Source organism: Cryptomeria japonica, chromosome 5 (genome assembly GCF_030272615.1).
Source record: "Cryptomeria japonica chromosome 5, Sugi_1.0, whole genome shotgun sequence".
In the NCBI taxonomy this organism is placed as follows: domain Eukaryota; kingdom Viridiplantae; phylum Streptophyta; class Pinopsida; order Cupressales; family Cupressaceae; genus Cryptomeria; species Cryptomeria japonica.
Window position 1 is genome coordinate 712450607 of NC_081409.1, and position 18118 is coordinate 712468724.

General features: G+C 33.4%; 1 protein-coding gene across 4 annotated transcripts; it reads left to right on the forward strand.

Annotated features, from left to right (window-relative positions):
* Window positions 1-5059: 5059 nt before the first annotated feature.
* On the forward strand, window positions 5060-16862 carry LOC131030967 (eukaryotic peptide chain release factor subunit 1-3). Of its 4 annotated transcripts, none has more exons than XM_057961954.2 (4): window positions 5091-5231; window positions 10190-10374; window positions 14512-16199; window positions 16438-16862. In XM_057961954.2, the coding sequence occupies exon 3, from the start codon at window positions 14565-14567 to the stop codon at window positions 15873-15875; it is 1311 nt and encodes a 436-aa protein (XP_057817937.1). In that variant the 5' UTR covers window positions 5091-5231; window positions 10190-10374; window positions 14512-14564; the 3' UTR covers window positions 15876-16199; window positions 16438-16862. The 4 variants fall into 4 exon arrangements, with proteins under 4 accessions (XP_057817935.1, XP_057817938.1, XP_057817937.1 ...); XM_057961953.2 differs by lacking the exons at window positions 5091-5231; window positions 10190-10374 and adding exons at window positions 6636-6653; window positions 6776-6892; XM_057961952.2 differs by lacking the exon at window positions 10190-10374 and having other exon boundaries at window positions 5060-5231.
* Window positions 16863-18118: the final 1256 nt, after the last annotated feature.

Consider the following 18118-nt stretch of genomic DNA (forward strand, 5'->3'; position numbering starts at 1 on the left):
AGTGCATAGTTTAGAGGGATTGTTCCATATTTGTATTGTTGTTGACAACAACATATTTTGTTGTCCAGTTTTTGTTGTTAGACACATCAAATTGTCATTTCATTTATGTCACAACTTGGGGGTTTCTAGTGAAGTTTTGCTTCAAACGATGTTGACTGGCAATGTCTGTGAGCATCGTTTTGCTTCCAATTCCTAAATAATTGATTGCAAAAGTTTGTGTTGTATGAACCATATTATAAACAATAAACAAAAACCTCCAGTAAACCTGCAAAGTCAACAACTTTACAGACTCATGGAAAGAATATCACCACAATATTGTCTATCCCAGTAATTCTCATACACCACTTACGTGCGTAGCATGAGTCATAAAGGAATAAATAGAAGATCAGAACACGTTATTGATTTCAAACAACAGATATTACTGGATTACAAAGAACAAACTCGTAGAACATATGCAATTTATTTCCTTTCTGCAAATCTATAAAATCAATTTATTTCAGTTTGTGTGAATATTTTGGCTTTTCAAGTGTGAATGTCTAGACAATTTCCTTGGCAATGTTGATTCAACTTTTCAAATTTTGAAAAATATTAAATCTAAGGTTTTGAAAGAAGAATCAAATCTAATATAAATTTTGTAAGGGATATTACAGTGTCATGCCACCACAAAGTAGAAGTAGCATTCTTGCCTTGGCATTTAAAGACTTCCATGTACAATTAATTCGTAAGGAGAATTTATAAAGGGACTACAAGAACAGATCATGAGCGCACATTTCAATTTTCAAAAGTGAAAAGAACACATTTGCATGTCTAGGATCTTTTTTTTTGAATATCCTCTTATAAAACTAGTCCTTTTTTTCCTCACAAATTCGATACGTATTGCTAAATATTGACTTTGAGCTATCCAATATCAATCCATAGGGAATTTTGAGTATTTTGGTTTTAAGAGATTGAGCATACCAAGAGCATCAATTTTTGTCACTTGCAAGTGGATTTTTTATGAAAAATAATCAAAATTAAATTTTTAATTGTACATAGAATAGAGTCTAGTTTCTAAATATGTAATTTATTTGTAATTTCTATCTACGGTCAAAACATGAAATTGACAATACAACACATTGGTTTTTGACAAAAAAAATGCATGCACTAAGAAAATAAATTAAAGATGAAAAGCTTAACATACTCAAGACATGAAAAACATTACATGGTTAGATAGCTAAGAGAGAGCTTAACATTATTGTGGTATTTTTTATTTTTGCATTGGAAGACATGCAAACTTGATGGACTACATAAATGGCAATATACCTTTTTTTAAAATTTTTTGTCAAAAACACATCCTTGTTTATTAAAAAGCTAGTCCAAGCCTTTCAGTTGAATGCACAAGGAAATTTCAAACCTCATGTTTAGATTTTTCAAAATAGCATATGACGCAAACACATTATAACATATTCACATTTTTAGGAAGAAAAAGTATTTTTGATGCTCAAAAATTCATCTTCATAAGATTGTGAGCACATTATGATGTGCTTACATTCCTATATAGATAAACATCCTCTCTCCATTTTTGTCTCCCTCCCTCCCTTTCTCTCTCTCACTTGTCCCTCCTCTCTCTAATGTGCTCACATTTTTATGAAGAGAAAAATACTCTCTCTAACATGCTCATGCTTTTGCAAAGAGAAACATTCTATCTCATTCCCTTCCTCCTCTATTTCCATCCATCTCTCTGTATCCCTCTCTCTCAATTCCTCTTTAGATCTTTATCTCTCTCTAGACCAAGGATTTGGGGTTGATGGTTGAGAGTATAGTGTTTGGGGTTAAGGCTTGAGAGTATCTAACATTTAGGGTTAAAGGTTGAGAGTATATCATTTAGGGTTAAGGTTTGAGAGTATAGAGTTTAGGGTTGAGAATTGAAAGTATAATATTTAGGGTTAAGGTTTGAGAGTATCTAGAATTTAGGGTTAAGGTTTGAGAGTATCTAGAATTTAGGGTTGAGGGTTTGGGAGTATCTAGCATTTAGGGTTAAGGTTTGAGAGTATCTAGCATTTAGGGTTGAGAGTACAGAATTTAGGGTTAAGGTTTGAAAGTATAATTCCAATTTTTTTACTACGTATAGAATAGAGTCTAGTTTCTAAAAATATAATTTTTATGTATGGTTAAAAAATGAAATCTACAATACAACACATTGGGTTTTGACAAAAAATGCATACACTAAGAAAAGAAATTAAAGATGAAAACCTTAAGGTACTCAAAACATAAAAAACATTACATGGTTGGAAAGCTAAGAGAGAGATTAACGTTATTGTGGTATTTTTAAACTTTGCATTGGAAGACATGCAAACCTAATGGACCACACAATAGACATTGTGCCATTTTTCTAAAATTTGTCAAAAGCATGTCCTTGATTAAAAAGTTAGTCCAAGCCTTTTAGTTGAATGCCTAAGGAAACTCCAAACCTAAGGTTTGGATTTCCAAAAGTAGGATATATTGAAAGCACATTATAATGTGCTCACATTTTTGGGAAGAAAAAGTGTTCCTAATGCTTAAAAAATCATCTTCATAGGAATGTGAGCAAGTTATAATGTGCTTGCATTCTTATGAAGATAAACATCTTATCTATCCATATTTCTCTCCCTCCCTCCCTCTCCACTCTTACCTCCCTCTCTCTAATTCACTCACATTTTTATGAACAAAAACACACTCTTTCTAACATGCTCATGTTTTTGCAAAGAGTAACACTCTATTGCATTGCCTTCCTCTCTTTGTATCCCCCTCTCTCTCAATTCCTCTTTGGACCTTTATCTCTCTCTAGACCAAGAGTTTAGGGTTGATGGTTGAGATTATAGTTTAGGGTTAAGGCTTGAGAGTATCTTGCATTTAGGGTTGAAGGTTGGGAGTATATCATTTAGGGCTAAGGTTTGAGAGTATAGAATTTAGGGTTGAGAATCAAGAATATATCATTTAGGCTCAAGGTTTGAGACATAGGGGCTTCACTTAGTGAACCAGGGTTATATCACCTGCATTCATGGCATACTAAAGAATCCCCCTATTTTCAAAAAATATTGCCCTAAACTCATTTTTTATCCACCCCCTCCCAATAAACAGCCTGAATTAAAAGCCCCCCTATTTGCACAAAATATTGCATTTTTTCATAGCCCGAATTAAAAACCCCCCTATTTTCACTGATGGGCAATATATTGCACCTTCATTTTTGGGATATTAAACCCCTCAATATGAATGCACGTGATATGATATTGCCTATTTAGTGAAGCCCCCGTGGTTTGAAAGTATCTAACATTTAGGGTTTAGGGTTAAGAGTATAAAATTTAGGGTTAAGGTTTAAGAGTATAACTTTTAGGGTTGAGCACATATAGAATTTAGGGTTGAGGGTATAGGGTGAAGGGTTGAGGGACCTACAAGGTTTATAATTCAATATTGAGGGTTGATGGTATATAATTTAGGGTTGAGGGTATATGTTTTAGTGTTAAATTATAATTTATCATGTTTTAGGGTTTAGTGTATAAGGTTCAAGGTGTATCTCCTAATGTTTAGGGTTTAGGGTGTAGGGGTAATGCATGATGATGGAGGGTTGAGGGTCTACCTACCTATCTATCTCTCATCTCACGTCTCTCTCTAATTCTCCCTCCCCCATCTCTACTTTATACTATCCCACATCTCTCTCTCTCTCTCTCTCTCTCTCTCTCTCTCTCTCTTCTTGCTACCTCTCCCTTCATCCTTCATTATCCCCCCTTTCTCTCTCCATTTATCTTTGATTATTCTTGGTTTATGGTAGATGGTTTATGAATTGCCTAAGAATTACAAATCCTAGACGCTAAGAGAGCCACCTTAAACTTAAAACAAGATGTGCTATTAAAGCCACCCAAATGGAAAATAGGTGAAGCTCAATTATAATTTGTGCATAATTGCTCATGATTGTTGCAAGAGGTTTCATCCACTAACTGAATATAGAAGTTAAGGGGTTTTCATCCTCCAATCTCCATTAATATATGAATAAGGTGCCTAATCTACTTAAGTACAACTAATGGATAAACAAGCATTCCTTCTCTCTATCCTTCTCTTGATTAAATATGCAAATTTCAAATTCTTCTCCCTTCCTCCAAAATATACCCACAAACAATCCTTGGCCAACATTTTTTTTTTCAAATAATCAGTTTATTATGTAACATCCATCACCCTATAATCTAAACATCCAATTTAAACACTTAAATTTCTCTAGACCCTAAGAAATAAAAAATAAACTTATAAGTCAAATCCAAAATCATAAGAGAAAAGGGAACACGTTTTACTTTTATTAAAAAAAGCTCCTTTAATTTTTAATCAAAAAATAAAAATTCTTGACAAATTTTTTTGATCAATAATATGTTGAAGCCCATGAAGCATATATACTTTACTTCTTTGTGGGACTTGAACTTGTGACCCCTCTTTCAAGAACACAAATTCTCTACCACTATACCAATTTAAGTTATATGTAAAAACTCTCCACATTTATAAAAATCATTAACTATTAATATCTTAACCATGTTCTAAAACATCAAAAATATTATTTATCAAACAATTAATTATAACCCACCTTATTAATTAACTTCTTAATCACGTATAAAATAGATTAATTAGAAAACTAATCTTTTATAAAATAATTAATTCTTAAAAAAGACAACGTAATCATAAATGAGGGGATCTTGAAATTCACAAATCTTAACTACTTTAAAACATTATAAATCTTAAAATGATTTTATAATTATTTTTTAAGTGTATGAATATACCTTTAAATAATTTTTAAAACCTTAGATTTGACCTTATGCATATGAAATGGACAGTCTTTTAATATTATTTTGTATAATAGTTTTCAGAATCTACTTTATAAAGTTCAGATGTTTTTAAAATTATTTTATAATTATACGGACAATAGTTTTCTAATTGTTATTTTATACTATGGCACCACATGGCTCAGATATTTTTGTTGCATGTTTTCCGTACCTCATCACCAAGCTCAACCTTGGAAACTATTCATATATCATTATTACATTAATGTATAAATCATGGACGACTGACACGTAGCAATAGATACGTAAACGAAACATCCTCTATCTTGAGACGCACACAAGAATATCATTCTCCTCAGCCCATCTCCAATAAAATCGATATTCCCGTTTCTTCCATATTCGATAGCAGCGGAGTGCACTCTGTGGAGGTGGAATATATTTGCCTTTTGTCAGGTATGGCAATTCTGTTATATTTTATTTTTGAATCTGACAGATTTTTCTTGTGTTTTTCTTGGGAAAAATCTATTTTATATGAGGATTTAATGATTTTAATGTAATGTGAATGTCTGTTTCAAGGGTCATGGGATTTCAGAGAAATCTGATCTTTGTTGTGCATGTGAGAGCTTTGCCTAGAATTTTAGGGTTTTATAGGGGTTGGGGTTTTGTTATGCGTTTTTTATATTTATTTTTATAAATTTTGTTATGGGATGTTTTATCTTTTTAAAGTTTGTTGTTATACAGTAATTTGAATGTATTAATAATTGGTGTAAAGGTTTGAGGGGCATACATTTTATTAAATTTATTCTGGGTATTATTTAAGTTTCTGATTTCTTAAATTATTAGGTTTTTCTATTTAACAAGACCTGATCTCTCATGAATTTCTTATAAATCATTTACATTTACTAATAGAATAAGGGTGCCATGAGGATGAGTTTAAGCATCTTTAAATTAGCTTAAAAGAAAATTGTGAGGAAGATTTGTGTTTTGGTGCATGAATAACCCCTCTGTTTGCTTACAACCAAGTTTGGTGCATGGATAATCCCTCTGTTTACTTACAAGCAAGGTTTGAGGAGTATCTATTTATTTGAAGGGTTGATGTTCTGGATGAATGTATAACTGCCTCCTTAGACTGTGTCTGAAGATTTAAGGAGTATATATTCTATCAGTTTCTGACTGTATCTGAAGATTTAAGGAGTATTTATTCTATCAGTTTCTGAATCTTTGTTTAAAGCTGAATTTGCGTGGAAGGCCGGTGCTCTGGGTGCACAAATAATCAACCTCTTTCTGTTTAACTATATGATGTGAGAGTATTCATTTTATCAAATTTACCCGATCTCAATCTCTATTTGTTAAAAAATTCAAATTGTTAGGCTCAACTAACTTAATTAGTTATGAACTATTAATTTATTAAACTTTACTGATAAAGTAAGAAGCATTCAAATAAATTCGAAATTTCCAAATATTTAAGAGATTCAGACTGGTAAATTTTAAAATGCTGTGTTTGTAATTTTAATGGATTTATGGCAAATATCTTTGACGATGTTTTCTGGGTAGGGATTTTCGGATTGATTTATTTTTCTTTTTTCAACTCTTATCAATTTTTTATTCCGTAAATCAACTAATTTAAAGTGGATTTTTGGGGCAAGAGTACATGCGGAGCTTGGGGTTTGAAAGAATTTTGTATAGGTAATATGGTGGGAATTTTATGGTTCAGAATTTTTCAATAATCCTTCGATTTAAATTGTTGGCCCTTTTTAAGTTTTTTAAAAACTATTTTAATTTGAATTACTAAACTTTAAGAGAAACTATGTTTCTTGTCTGTATTTCAGTATGGATGGGTGGATGATGGCAGTGAAACAAAAGCAATGTCCAAACGTATATAATTTAACCCTAATGTTCAATTGACGGACGTTTGTTATTGATTGCAAAGTTTTTTGTTTTTTTGAAGGCATGAACTCTTTTGATCTTTAGTTATGAATTGGTGAGGTCATAAACAGGGTACCTCATCTGCAACATGAACTCTCAACAATAACAAACAATAACAACCCAATTGGTGAGGTTATTCAGGGGACCTCATCTGCAACATGAACACTCAACAATAACAATCCAAAGAAGTTTGAATCTTATGCCAAGAATACCAGTACATTTAAACCATCATATTGTATCAATATATGAACGCTATTGATTTTAAATCTTGAATATTCTGTTATTCCATGATTTATCAATCTGGATTGTTTTGGTTTATATTTCATTGCCTCTTCGTAGCATTAAAGTCTTGATTTTGTTTTAAACGAAATATTATATACATACATATGTGAAATAACATATGTAGGAGTAAATCTGGATATTATTAGTAATCTAGATTTTTTGTTTGCATGAAAGGGTTCTGTACATTGCATGTCTGTTCTTTTCATTCTCTAATATCTTCTGTAGGTTTATGAAGTTTTAACATCATGTCATGACCTGCATTTTCAGGTCCTCCATTCTTCCCCCCTTTTTAAGGTTGTGCTTGCAATTTAATCTTTTAGTTTCTGTTTTTTTTAAGGAAAAATGGATTACTGAGCATGATCCGAAAGATTGATTGAAAAAGGATATATAGCTGAATCCAGAAACAACCTTATCAATACTATGTAGGCTGTAAACAACTTGAACCAATTAAGATTGTAAATTTAATTTTTTTGTGCAATTATAGAACTTAATTAGATAAAATTATTTATTATTATTATTTTCCTTCTCTGAGATGCACTTGCCTTTGGTGATCTTTATGTATTTTTGGTTATGTTCAATGCTGCTTCTGAATTGGATTGTGTGGAAATTTTTGATCTTAACCCAAAAGCAGCATTGAACAAAACTATGAATTGTGGAAACCTAATATCATTAATATTTTTGGTTACTTATGATCATCTATTTATAGACTTATAGTGGGGAGTGCTCTAACTACAGCCTTTCAGTTTCTTTGTTATTTATTGTCTATCTAATGTGGGAGTGCCGTAGATGTAGCCCTCATAAACCATATCTTTAGTGTGCCCTGTTTAGAGTAAAATCATAATTTAGCTCTGTTCGCAGAAAACCCTTATAGTTGTGCCTTGTTTATGTGACAAAGCCGGAGTGGTTTAACTTACATTATTACCTCTATTTGCCTTGCGGTTGCCTGAAATACTTGAGGATTAAGCACCCTTTTTTAGTTTTTGGAATTTTACTATTTTGTTCGAATTTTTTTGAAATATTTTACTTTCGAAGAGGGTTCTAAGTTACAGCTTTAGGTTTTCATGGGTGAACGAACTTATTACCTCTTTTTGCCTTGCCTGAAACCCTTAAGGATTAAGCACCCTTTTTTAGTTTTTGGAATTTTATTATTTTGTTTGAATTTTTTTGAAATATTTTACTTTCAAAGAGGGTTGAAGAGGGTTCTAAGGTACAGCTTTAGGTTATCATGGGTCTGTATCTTTCTATGATAATTTTATTTTAAGATGAATATTTTGTCGTTTACTTTCAAAGAGAGTTCTGAGGTACAGTTGAAAGAGGATTTTTAGGTTTTCATGGAAGTCTGTATCTTTCTATGCTAATTTTTATTTAAAGATAAATATTTTGTTGTCTAATTTGGAATTTTATTGTACAATCTGATCATAAAGATTATAATAACAGGACAAACAATTTTTGTAAGTTAAATGATAAAATAAGGCAAACCACATTTTTCGTTCTCACATCTAGCTTACAAAAATATTAGTTTTATCTATTTTATTCTGGTATGTGCTTTTTTACTGTAGGATTTCTTACTCTGGCATTTTGTTGCTGCACTGTTTTTGTGGTGATGTACTTCATATGTCTGTGTGAACTTACACTCTCATGTCTCGTCACGTTTTATCATCTCTATTAAATTTTTTATTAATATTATTAATGATAAACCCTAATTGAAGCACTTCTTTCATAATGAATCGTAAATGGAATCCACTATCCAAGATAAACTCGAATTGTAGTCTTTTAATATACTTAATGTTTAATATTCTATTACTAATGTTATTGACATTAAATTTAATGTATATTCATTTTTTCATACAAAGTGGAGATTCTATTTAAGAAGCCCTAATATTATATTTAATCTTGATTTATATATATTAATAATAGATATCTATATCTATATATCAAATTGTAATATTTTAAATAAGAATAAAATAATTATATAATTGAATTTTTTTAAGGGTAAACATCTTTTGTTTGGGAGCTATGAATTGGTGAGGTCAGAAATAGGAGACCAACTCATGAGTAACATCCCTGTGGGGTTTGAACCTTCGTGATAAGAACCACACCGCCAACATTAACCATCACACTATGCCTAATAATTAATCATTATTAATAAGTATATAATAATCTAATATAAAGAAATAAATATCCAATAAATTTTTTGTGTAAATCTTAGGAGTGGATTCATATGGTTGAATGGCCAATGGCCGAATCAACGCTTACAAGAGCCTCCTTTTAGGTTCGATACCTCTACGAAAACATTTCACACAGCTTCCTTTAGGGTTTTATTCAAATCATAGTTTTAAGACTCGTGGACACGCCATGGACTTGCTAGTCTAGTGGCACCACGACCTCTCGCGAGTCTTTCTAATTGACTCGCACGAGTCTTTCACTTGGACTCGCAAGTCTTTTGACTAGACTCGTGCAACCCATAAAACAAGTCAAAAAATTGTCTAAATCTTTTTTTTCAAGTGAGTCTCATTCCCTTCATCAGAATATATACATGAAATATAACATTTAAGTATACTTTAAGTTATATTTCATGTATATATTGGCAGGATGTTTGAGAGTGGTTTCAGATCTCTAGGAATGATAATGCAAATTCTAGGTTTTAGAAGATCTTTTAAATTTTCAGACTTAGTCAAATTTCAGTGATCAGTAGGCTCCTATTAGCATTCTCTCGCCCTCTCTATCTCACTCACTTTATCTGCCTCGAATTTTAGACCTATCTATCTCCCTATCACTCTTCCTCTATTCCCTCTCTCTACTACTCTCTATCTTAGTCTCTCCTCTCTCCCCCAAGATCTAGACCTATCATTATATGTAATTTTGTAAACATTTATAAACTTATACTTTATTATACATTTCAAAGTTTGAAGCTATGAGTATGAATGATGAAATTTCAAATATTGAGTGTTTGGAGATCATATGACATGTGTAATGTTTCAATTATGGCTCTTATGTTCTCTAAATGCATTAATTTCTTCGGTTTTTTTTTTTTGGCCGAGTCTTTTGCGAGTCTTTCACAAGTCCGAGTCTGAGTCCAATTTTTTGGTTTGCCGAGTCCGTGGCGAGTCCGAGTTTTAAAACTTTAATTCAAATTAATCAGCAATCAATAATAAAATTTATAGAGCTTTAACAATGATTTGGGATTTACTCTTTGTTTGCAGTTATTCTCCTCTGATACTTGAAAAGAATTAGCGTTTTTCAAAGACCGAATTTCCTGGCTGTCACCTGTATGTACGTATCGGTAATGCCTCTCCTGCAAGTGGTGGTGAGGCAGGGCCACGACGTTTGTTTCTTGTTTCCGTGTCTTGGTGATTGTTTCCAACCTGAAAATGCTGGGATTTTGGGGGTATGCAGCCCGTCGAATATTTAATAAAATTATAAAATTATAAAATGATTGAATATATGATATGTTTACTTTGTTTTTTAAGAATCAAACAATCAAAGAATACTACCTAATAATTTAAATTGTTTTGTTGATGGCTAATGATCGTGAGAATAAGAGTGTGTAACCATATGATTCTGATGGCATATTGTTTGTACTTTGTAGAGCATCATAACATATCAAGTAAACTTTTTAATCTAAGTTGTAAATTTTGCGAAAAAATCATCATATTTGGGATCAAAAGTGTGTATAATCCCTCCCTCTTCAAATTCACAGCTGCGAATAAAAAATGATTATTATAATTTGTAAATGGCAATGCCAATGGATGAAAAGGCTACCTTTATGGTGTGTTTAGGGTTTAATAGGGGACATGGAAGCATACAAGCTTTCAATGTGCCCTTTTTCTCCTGCTTTTTCTTTTGAAAAAAAATTGTCTTTTTTTTAAAATTAAAAATGAGATACCTTGCTGCACGCAGAATTCCCAGCCTCATCAGCTAGCTTTCGTGGGATGCGTCACTAATTTCCTCCAGTACAAGTGACAGCCAAAGGATCTCCCCTGCTGTCCGTGTCCGAAAGACAAAATCCCTGCATTGGATTGGCTTAGTTATTAGTTAAAATTCATGCTATATGAAGTTCCTGTATTTACAGGAAGCCTTAATTCTAGTGTCTTTAGTTCATGATAAACCCCAAGTAGATGAAATCGTTTTAATGATTATCTACTTTCTGATACATATTGGGCTTTTGTGAAGACAATTATTAGGGTTATCGATCGAAGAATTTACCTCAAATTATATTTCGTAAATGGTAGACCAAAATTTGTTCTTGATAAAATTAAATTTTTTTTGGTAAAATTCAGTAATTTAAAAAATAGTAAAAATATTTAAATTGCATTATAAAATATAAACTTTATACCAAATGCAGTTATAATATTTATAAATTTATTAAATAAATCTAGTGGAGGTTTGGCATAGTGCCCTTCCCGGCAGTTTTGGAGCATCACTCCAGACATTCTCTGTCGTGGTACAAGGGATGGAGCCATCACCAATCTAGCTTAAAGGAAAACATTTCAGATCGCTTATGCCATTTTCTTAAATAAATAAAAAAAAATGTGTTTTTTGAATGCGCAAATCACATTTTCCTCCATTCGCTTGTTATTCCTTTACATGGCGAGCTTTGTGCTTAGGCCCGCCAAATACTCTTGATTTCTAGTGTAGGACTCGCCAGAAACTCATGGCTCTATCTAGACAAGTTTTTGCTGCCAAGACTCTGCTAAGATTTATTTCCCGAGTATGCATTGAATAATTAAATTATGTTTCACACTTTTTTTAATGGAGGATTTTATATCGTCCATACATTCATTCTCCTAATCGATACGGTAACATGAGCTTATGCTGATGCCTCTTAGTTAAGAGTCAGGGATTGATATGTATACATTCCACCAAAGTCACCAGAACATGATCCCAACCTCATTTCTTATCTCATACCTCTAGGGATTTTGAACCTTGGTGAATGGCATGATCAAGAAACATATCATCACCCTCACCAATTGAACTAGGAACTCTTAAATGTGTTTCACACTTTTTAATAAACATGACAATATAAAGAAAATACAGTACTAAACTTGTAACTTATTCCAAACAAATGAAAGAATCTTCATCCAGAGCCTGCATGCAAGGTCTTTCAGACCTGGAATCTTGATCTATTTTTTTTTCCTGCAACCGCTATCACTGCCTCGACCTCTTTTGTAGAGGTAATTTCCTCTGCTCTGACCACTATTTGTCTGAATGAAGAACCAGGGGAGGATAAGAATTCCCTCTCCCTTCACTCATTACAAAAATTAAAACTGCCTCGAAGGTTTCCCGGGGATGTCCAAGTGTCCTGGTGACATCCAACCACTATGGAGTATGTCCTTAGGATGTTACCGGAGACAGGAGGCAGCAGGAGACTTCTGATGCCCTGCTGTCCAGGGAATGGGGATGGGGACATGTTCCTTTTTAGTTTTTGTGGATTCTCTTTAATTTTGCATTACCATCAAAATTGCAATATTCAAATCTAACCTTTTACTTAAATGGGCACGTGGTGTTTTTGTTTTCCACGCTTGTGCTTAATGGCTGCTTTGTAGTGGTCATTGATGGATTGTTGCAGTTGCATCACGAGTCCTTTGAAGGCTAATTAATAATGATTTTTCATCTGAGTAGTTAATTGTGTTCCATTTTTAGTTTCAGATTTCTTTCTTTTGATTTCAGTCATCTTATTTATTTTTCGTGTTTTATCTTTTTGCCCTAATATCTTGGGGCAGCTTATGGGTTAGTGTCATGTTCTTTTGATTTGAACCTCTGGCAACGCTCAAAATATAACCCTTTGGGAGTACAAGCTGCCTTTATCACGATCAAGGTGATTGGAACATGGTTCAATCTCTTTTGAGGGTTCCCATTAGCATTACACCATTACTTCGGGCATTTTTTATGCCATCTTTAACGTCTTTAACTTCTTGTTAACTTCAAATAAATGTAAGTGTTTCTAAATGCTTCTTATTCAGAGAATTGTTTATTTTCTTTACCGAATTAATCTGTAATATTTTTTTTGTTTCCCGATGAGTTTTTGTGCTTATGGCTAGGGTGTACCCTTTCTGAAGGCACTTAGAGGTGAACTAATGTATGTTTACCTTTAACTTCGATCTAGGAACAATCAGGTAAATGCCCCAGCTTATGGAAACTAAGCCTTTTAAACAAACCATTAACTTCGTGGATGGGTCACCAAGACCCAAGGGACCAATTTAAGGATGAAAACCTTCTGTCCTTTAAAAGCATCATTCAATATCAGTGCCCTCTCTTGTATCAATCTTCTTTCACACTCTGTTAGTGCTAACAATCTTCTTCTACACTAATGGTGCTAAACTAATTTACAAGAGAGACAGAATAAGGAACTACATTCAAGAGGAATAAGAATTACCTTCTAGAGTATTATCTTGGAGTACATAAGGAATTTAAAAAAATAACCTTATTCAAGGTGAATGAGAATTTATCTGACTTCACCTTGACTTCTGGTATTCTTTTGTAATAAGCGTACAACGAATTGAAAAAAGGAACTTCATCTAGGGGAACAGGAATTACCCATAATGATTACTTACCTTAATTACCATAACAATAATTGCCTTCCTCTGCTTTGATCTGTCTTCACCTTGGCTTCCGTTATTCTCTTGTAATGAAGATTGTCAAGAGAGCGTACAAAATCCTGGAAAAAGGAACGAACTTAAAGGGGACTAAGAATTGCAAAATGATTACTTCCCTTCCTCTGCTCTTCTTTGTCTTCACCTTGACTTATGATATTCTCTTGAGCATCCTCCCTACTCATTCAAAGCTATATCAACTTTTCTTATAAGGACAAGTAGCTTTTCACGCATCCAAAGAATCGTTAAAAAAAAAAACACTGCATTATTTAAGAATTTTTTTTATTCTAGAATAAGTTCACACCTAAGGATATTGATTACTGCTGTTGATTCTTTTTAACTTCTAGTATCTTATAAGACCATTGAATTTATTAAAAGCTTTTATTTAAGAATTTAGTATCGATTTGATTCTTGCAAACAAATTTTGCACCATGTTATACTTCTGTTATTATAAGGGCATGCCTGCGCACAAAAGTAAATATAGTGTTTTTGGGCTGAAATACTGTGTTTTTCGCATATCTCCGTTCTGATCACCTATGATGTGTTTGTACCAAGTGTTAATCCTAACAATTATTTTAGAAATATATACCGAATCAACTATAGAAACCTTTACTTATAGCGATGAATTTGTGTTAATGTTATTAGCTCAACTGAGTTCAAAATCTGGCTGCAATATCTGGAGTATTATTTCTTTGCTGTAAATATAAGCATATGTCTCAAGATTTCTGTGTGTTTGTTTGTTTCTTTCCAATTTAGCTTTTCACTCATTCGTATAAGCTTTGGGAACCTACATTCTAATCGCATTTCTGTTTCGTAAAATGTGCTTGTTCTTAGTTAAGTCATGCAAAATTATGTTCAAAGTACTCTTTTTGGCTGTATAGAAAGGTGTTCTAGAGTTTAACTGGATATGAATTGTTCAATGTTTATATCAGGGATTTTTCAGGTGTTGAAAGCTCTCCTGAGTAAAAGTAGGCATCTTTTAAACATGGCAGATGCTCAGGAAACTGATAAGAACATTCAGATATGGAAGATCAAAAAATTAATTAAGGCCTTGGAGACTGCTAGGGGTAGCGGCACGAGTATGATTTCTTTGGTAATGCCTCCGAGGGATCAGATTTCTCGTGTCACGAAAATGCTTGGTGATGAGTTTGGAACTGCATCAAATATTAAGAGCAGGGTTAACCGACAATCAGTTTTAGGAGCAATAACTTCTGCTCAGCAAAGGCTGAAGCTTTACAGTAAAGTCCCACCAAATGGATTGGTGCTTTATACAGGAACTATTATCACAGACGATGGAAAAGAAAAGAAAGTAACATTTGATTTTGAACCTTTCAAGCCCATAAATGCATCATTGTATCTTTGCGATAGTAGATTCCACACAGAGGCCCTGGATGAACTTCTTGCATCTGATGAGAAGTTTGGATTTATAGTTATGGATGGTAATGGGACTCTTTTTGGGACCTTGAGTGGTAACACTCGCGAAGTGCTTCATAAGTTCACTGTAGATTTGCCCAAGAAGCATGGAAGGGGAGGACAATCAGCTTTGCGTTTTGCACGTCTTCGTATGGAGAAACGCCACAATTATGTTCGAAAAACTGCAGAGCTAGCAACTCAGTTCTTTATCAATCCTGCTACCAGTCAGCCAAACGTTGCTGGTTTGATTTTGGCAGGGTCTGCAGATTTTAAGACTGAATTGAGCCAATCTGATATGTTTGATGCCAGGCTTCAGGCAAAGATACTTAATGTTGTTGATGTGTCATATGGTGGAGAGAATGGATTTAATCAGGCTATTGAGCTGTCTGCTGAGATTCTATCAAATGTCAAGTTTATTCAAGAAAAGCGCCTGATAGGGAAATATTTTGCAGAAATAAGTCAGGATACAGGTAAGTATGTATTTGGTATTGATGACACTTTAAAGGGTCTGGAGACGGGAGCTGTTGAAACGCTGATTGTGTGGGAGAGCCTAGATATTAACAGATATATCCTAAAGAATAGTGTCACTGGTGAAACTCTCATTAAGCACCTAAGCAAAGAGGCAGAGCTTGATTTAGACAATTTCAAGGATCAAGACTCAGGAACAGTGCTAGAAGTTCTAGACAAGATGTCCTTGTTGGAGTGGTTTGCTACTGAATACAAAAATTTTGGCTGTACGCTTGAATTTGTGACTAATAAATCACAGGAAGGTTCTCAGTTCTGCAGAGGATTTGGTGGAATTGGTGGGATCCTAAGATACCAGTTAGATTTGCGAACCTTTGATGAGTTGTCTGACGAGGAGGGTATCTATGAATCTGAATGACAATCAATTCATACTTATCTTGAGCATGCCGACCACAGCTCGGAAATGTGCATGAGGCGTTCAACTATTTTATGGTCAAGATTATGCAAATTCTGTGTCGGCAACTGCTCTTATATTAATGCAAGCTGGAAACAGTCTTTTGCATTAAGGGATCGTGTAATTATGGGGGTTCTACAGATAATAGAACTGAGCTTTGCAAATGATCAGTCTTTTGCACCGTTCAAGGCAAGTGAAAAGTTATTTTCATTAAGGGATCGTGCTACAATGTGGTTTCTACAGATAAATAAGACTGTCTCAAATCAGCATGCTTGTCACCATTGGCTGGTATGATTTATTATTAGACTTGTTATTGTTTTTTGTTTACTACCTCAGAAAAAATAACAGGTTTAAATGTTGGACCTTTCATTTTTTCTTTAAGTTATCTTGCAAAAGTAGAGTTTTACTGAAACAATATTGTTATTATTGAGAAAATGGTAGTTGAGTTGCAATTGGTTGCAATCTATTTTAAGTCTCGTTGCGCTTCTAACACAAACTGTGAACTGTTGATTTGAATTTGTATCAGGGGTTCACCGGAAAACTTCTCTTGGAATGAATGTTGGGCCCCGCAGCTCTATTCTAAATGCAAAGTCTCATATAGCAGTCATGATTTCACAGATTTGCACCTGGTACTAGTCATGTTATTATCTATCTAGCATAATGATTTATGTTGGAGGTTGTGGGTGTTATTGAATCAGGAATGAAGCCTAGAGATTTGGTTTGAGTAAAATGTTTTCTATTGATACACTGTTTGATATGCCTATGGTACGGGGATATGACTTTAGGGAGATAAGACCCTTTCTTTTCTTTAAGATATCTCAGAGTATCTGCCAATAATAATGAACTGATGTTTACTGTAGATAAGTGTTTCATCTGCATGTGGCATGTTTTCTGTAACTGCATATGTTTTTAGGTTGGTAATATTATTATTGTTTCTTTTTGCTTTCTCGAGTTTTTGTGTTCTTCAAACATTAATATAACGTGTAGAGCTACTAGTTGATTATGGAAATCTCATGCAGATGTATTTCAAAGGGTTATTCTGCATACCTCACATAATTGTTGAAACAGCAATGCTTTCTAGTTTGTTTAACTGAAGATGTTATGGGAAGAAATTAAGATTTTAACTGGGAAGAGAATGCTCTTTTTGGATTTGTTTTTGGGTTTTTTATTCTTTTGATTCGCTAAGCAAAATCATGAACTAAATAAACCTTGTAATCGGTGACAAATTACAATTATGTTAGGTCATTATCTGCAGAAATTGTTGTGGAGATTTGATGCGGTTTAAGTGGCTGGAATGTCTAAGCTCTTTCTGTACCAGATTCTATTTTAATTTTTTAATTTTCGCATACTTTCTGGATACTATTAGTGAGATTTTAAAATGGAAGACTGAAAACAGCTTTTTGCCAAATTGTTAGCCTTCTTTATACTTTGTTCTTTTTTTTTGTGTGCTGAGTTTTAAGATGTATATTGTGGAAAAATCAGCCCTGGAATTTTTATAACCTGTGGATTCGATTGTATGTGGTTTGATGGATTCAAACTGAGTATAATTTTTCGCATTAATATTTCAGATCACACTCCGTGATCAATGTCATTAAATTAGGGTTTTGGTGTGTATGTTGTGTGGTTTAATGGTGGAAATGTGTATGATGTGTTTTATGGGTTGATAAAGTGTTGATTAAGAGGTCATATTTCTTCTTGTTGCGATGCGAGGAATCTATATTCAATAGGTATGTTGTAGAATTTGGGATTATGATATTAGTTGAATGTATTGGTTTTATGTTAAAGTTTGTGTGAAGTATTTAGGGGAAAGGACCCAGTGGTTGAGGGTGTTCCACTCCTTGTTATAGAAGTAGTTTATTTAATACTCCCATACTTGATGATTAAATGTCCAACTTTTGTACAACATTGCATCAATAGTTGTATGATAAGTACCAATAATTGAATGAAATATACCATTTGTTGTGAAAAGTAACCAATCATATGATGCCACATCAGCTGCACAAGTATTGGGCCCTTTTGCACTCCTATTGGTCTCACTTTTTTTTGGGTTGTTTTGGATCGGCCTCCTTTCATCATAGGGCAACCTTGACGTCCAAAGCTTCCACGGTGATGGGCGCCTATTTTTCAGAATTGGGCAAGAAAAAATCAACAAAGACGGGAAGCGACATTTTTTTGGGTGTTCTGCTATATTTCCAAACAATTTTTCA

Bases quoted from the DNA above. Each gene is read 5' to 3' on its own strand.
- LOC131030967 (XM_057961952.2), top strand. From the start codon at position 14,565: ATGGCAGATGCTCAGGAAACTGATAAGAACATTCAGATATGGAAGATC.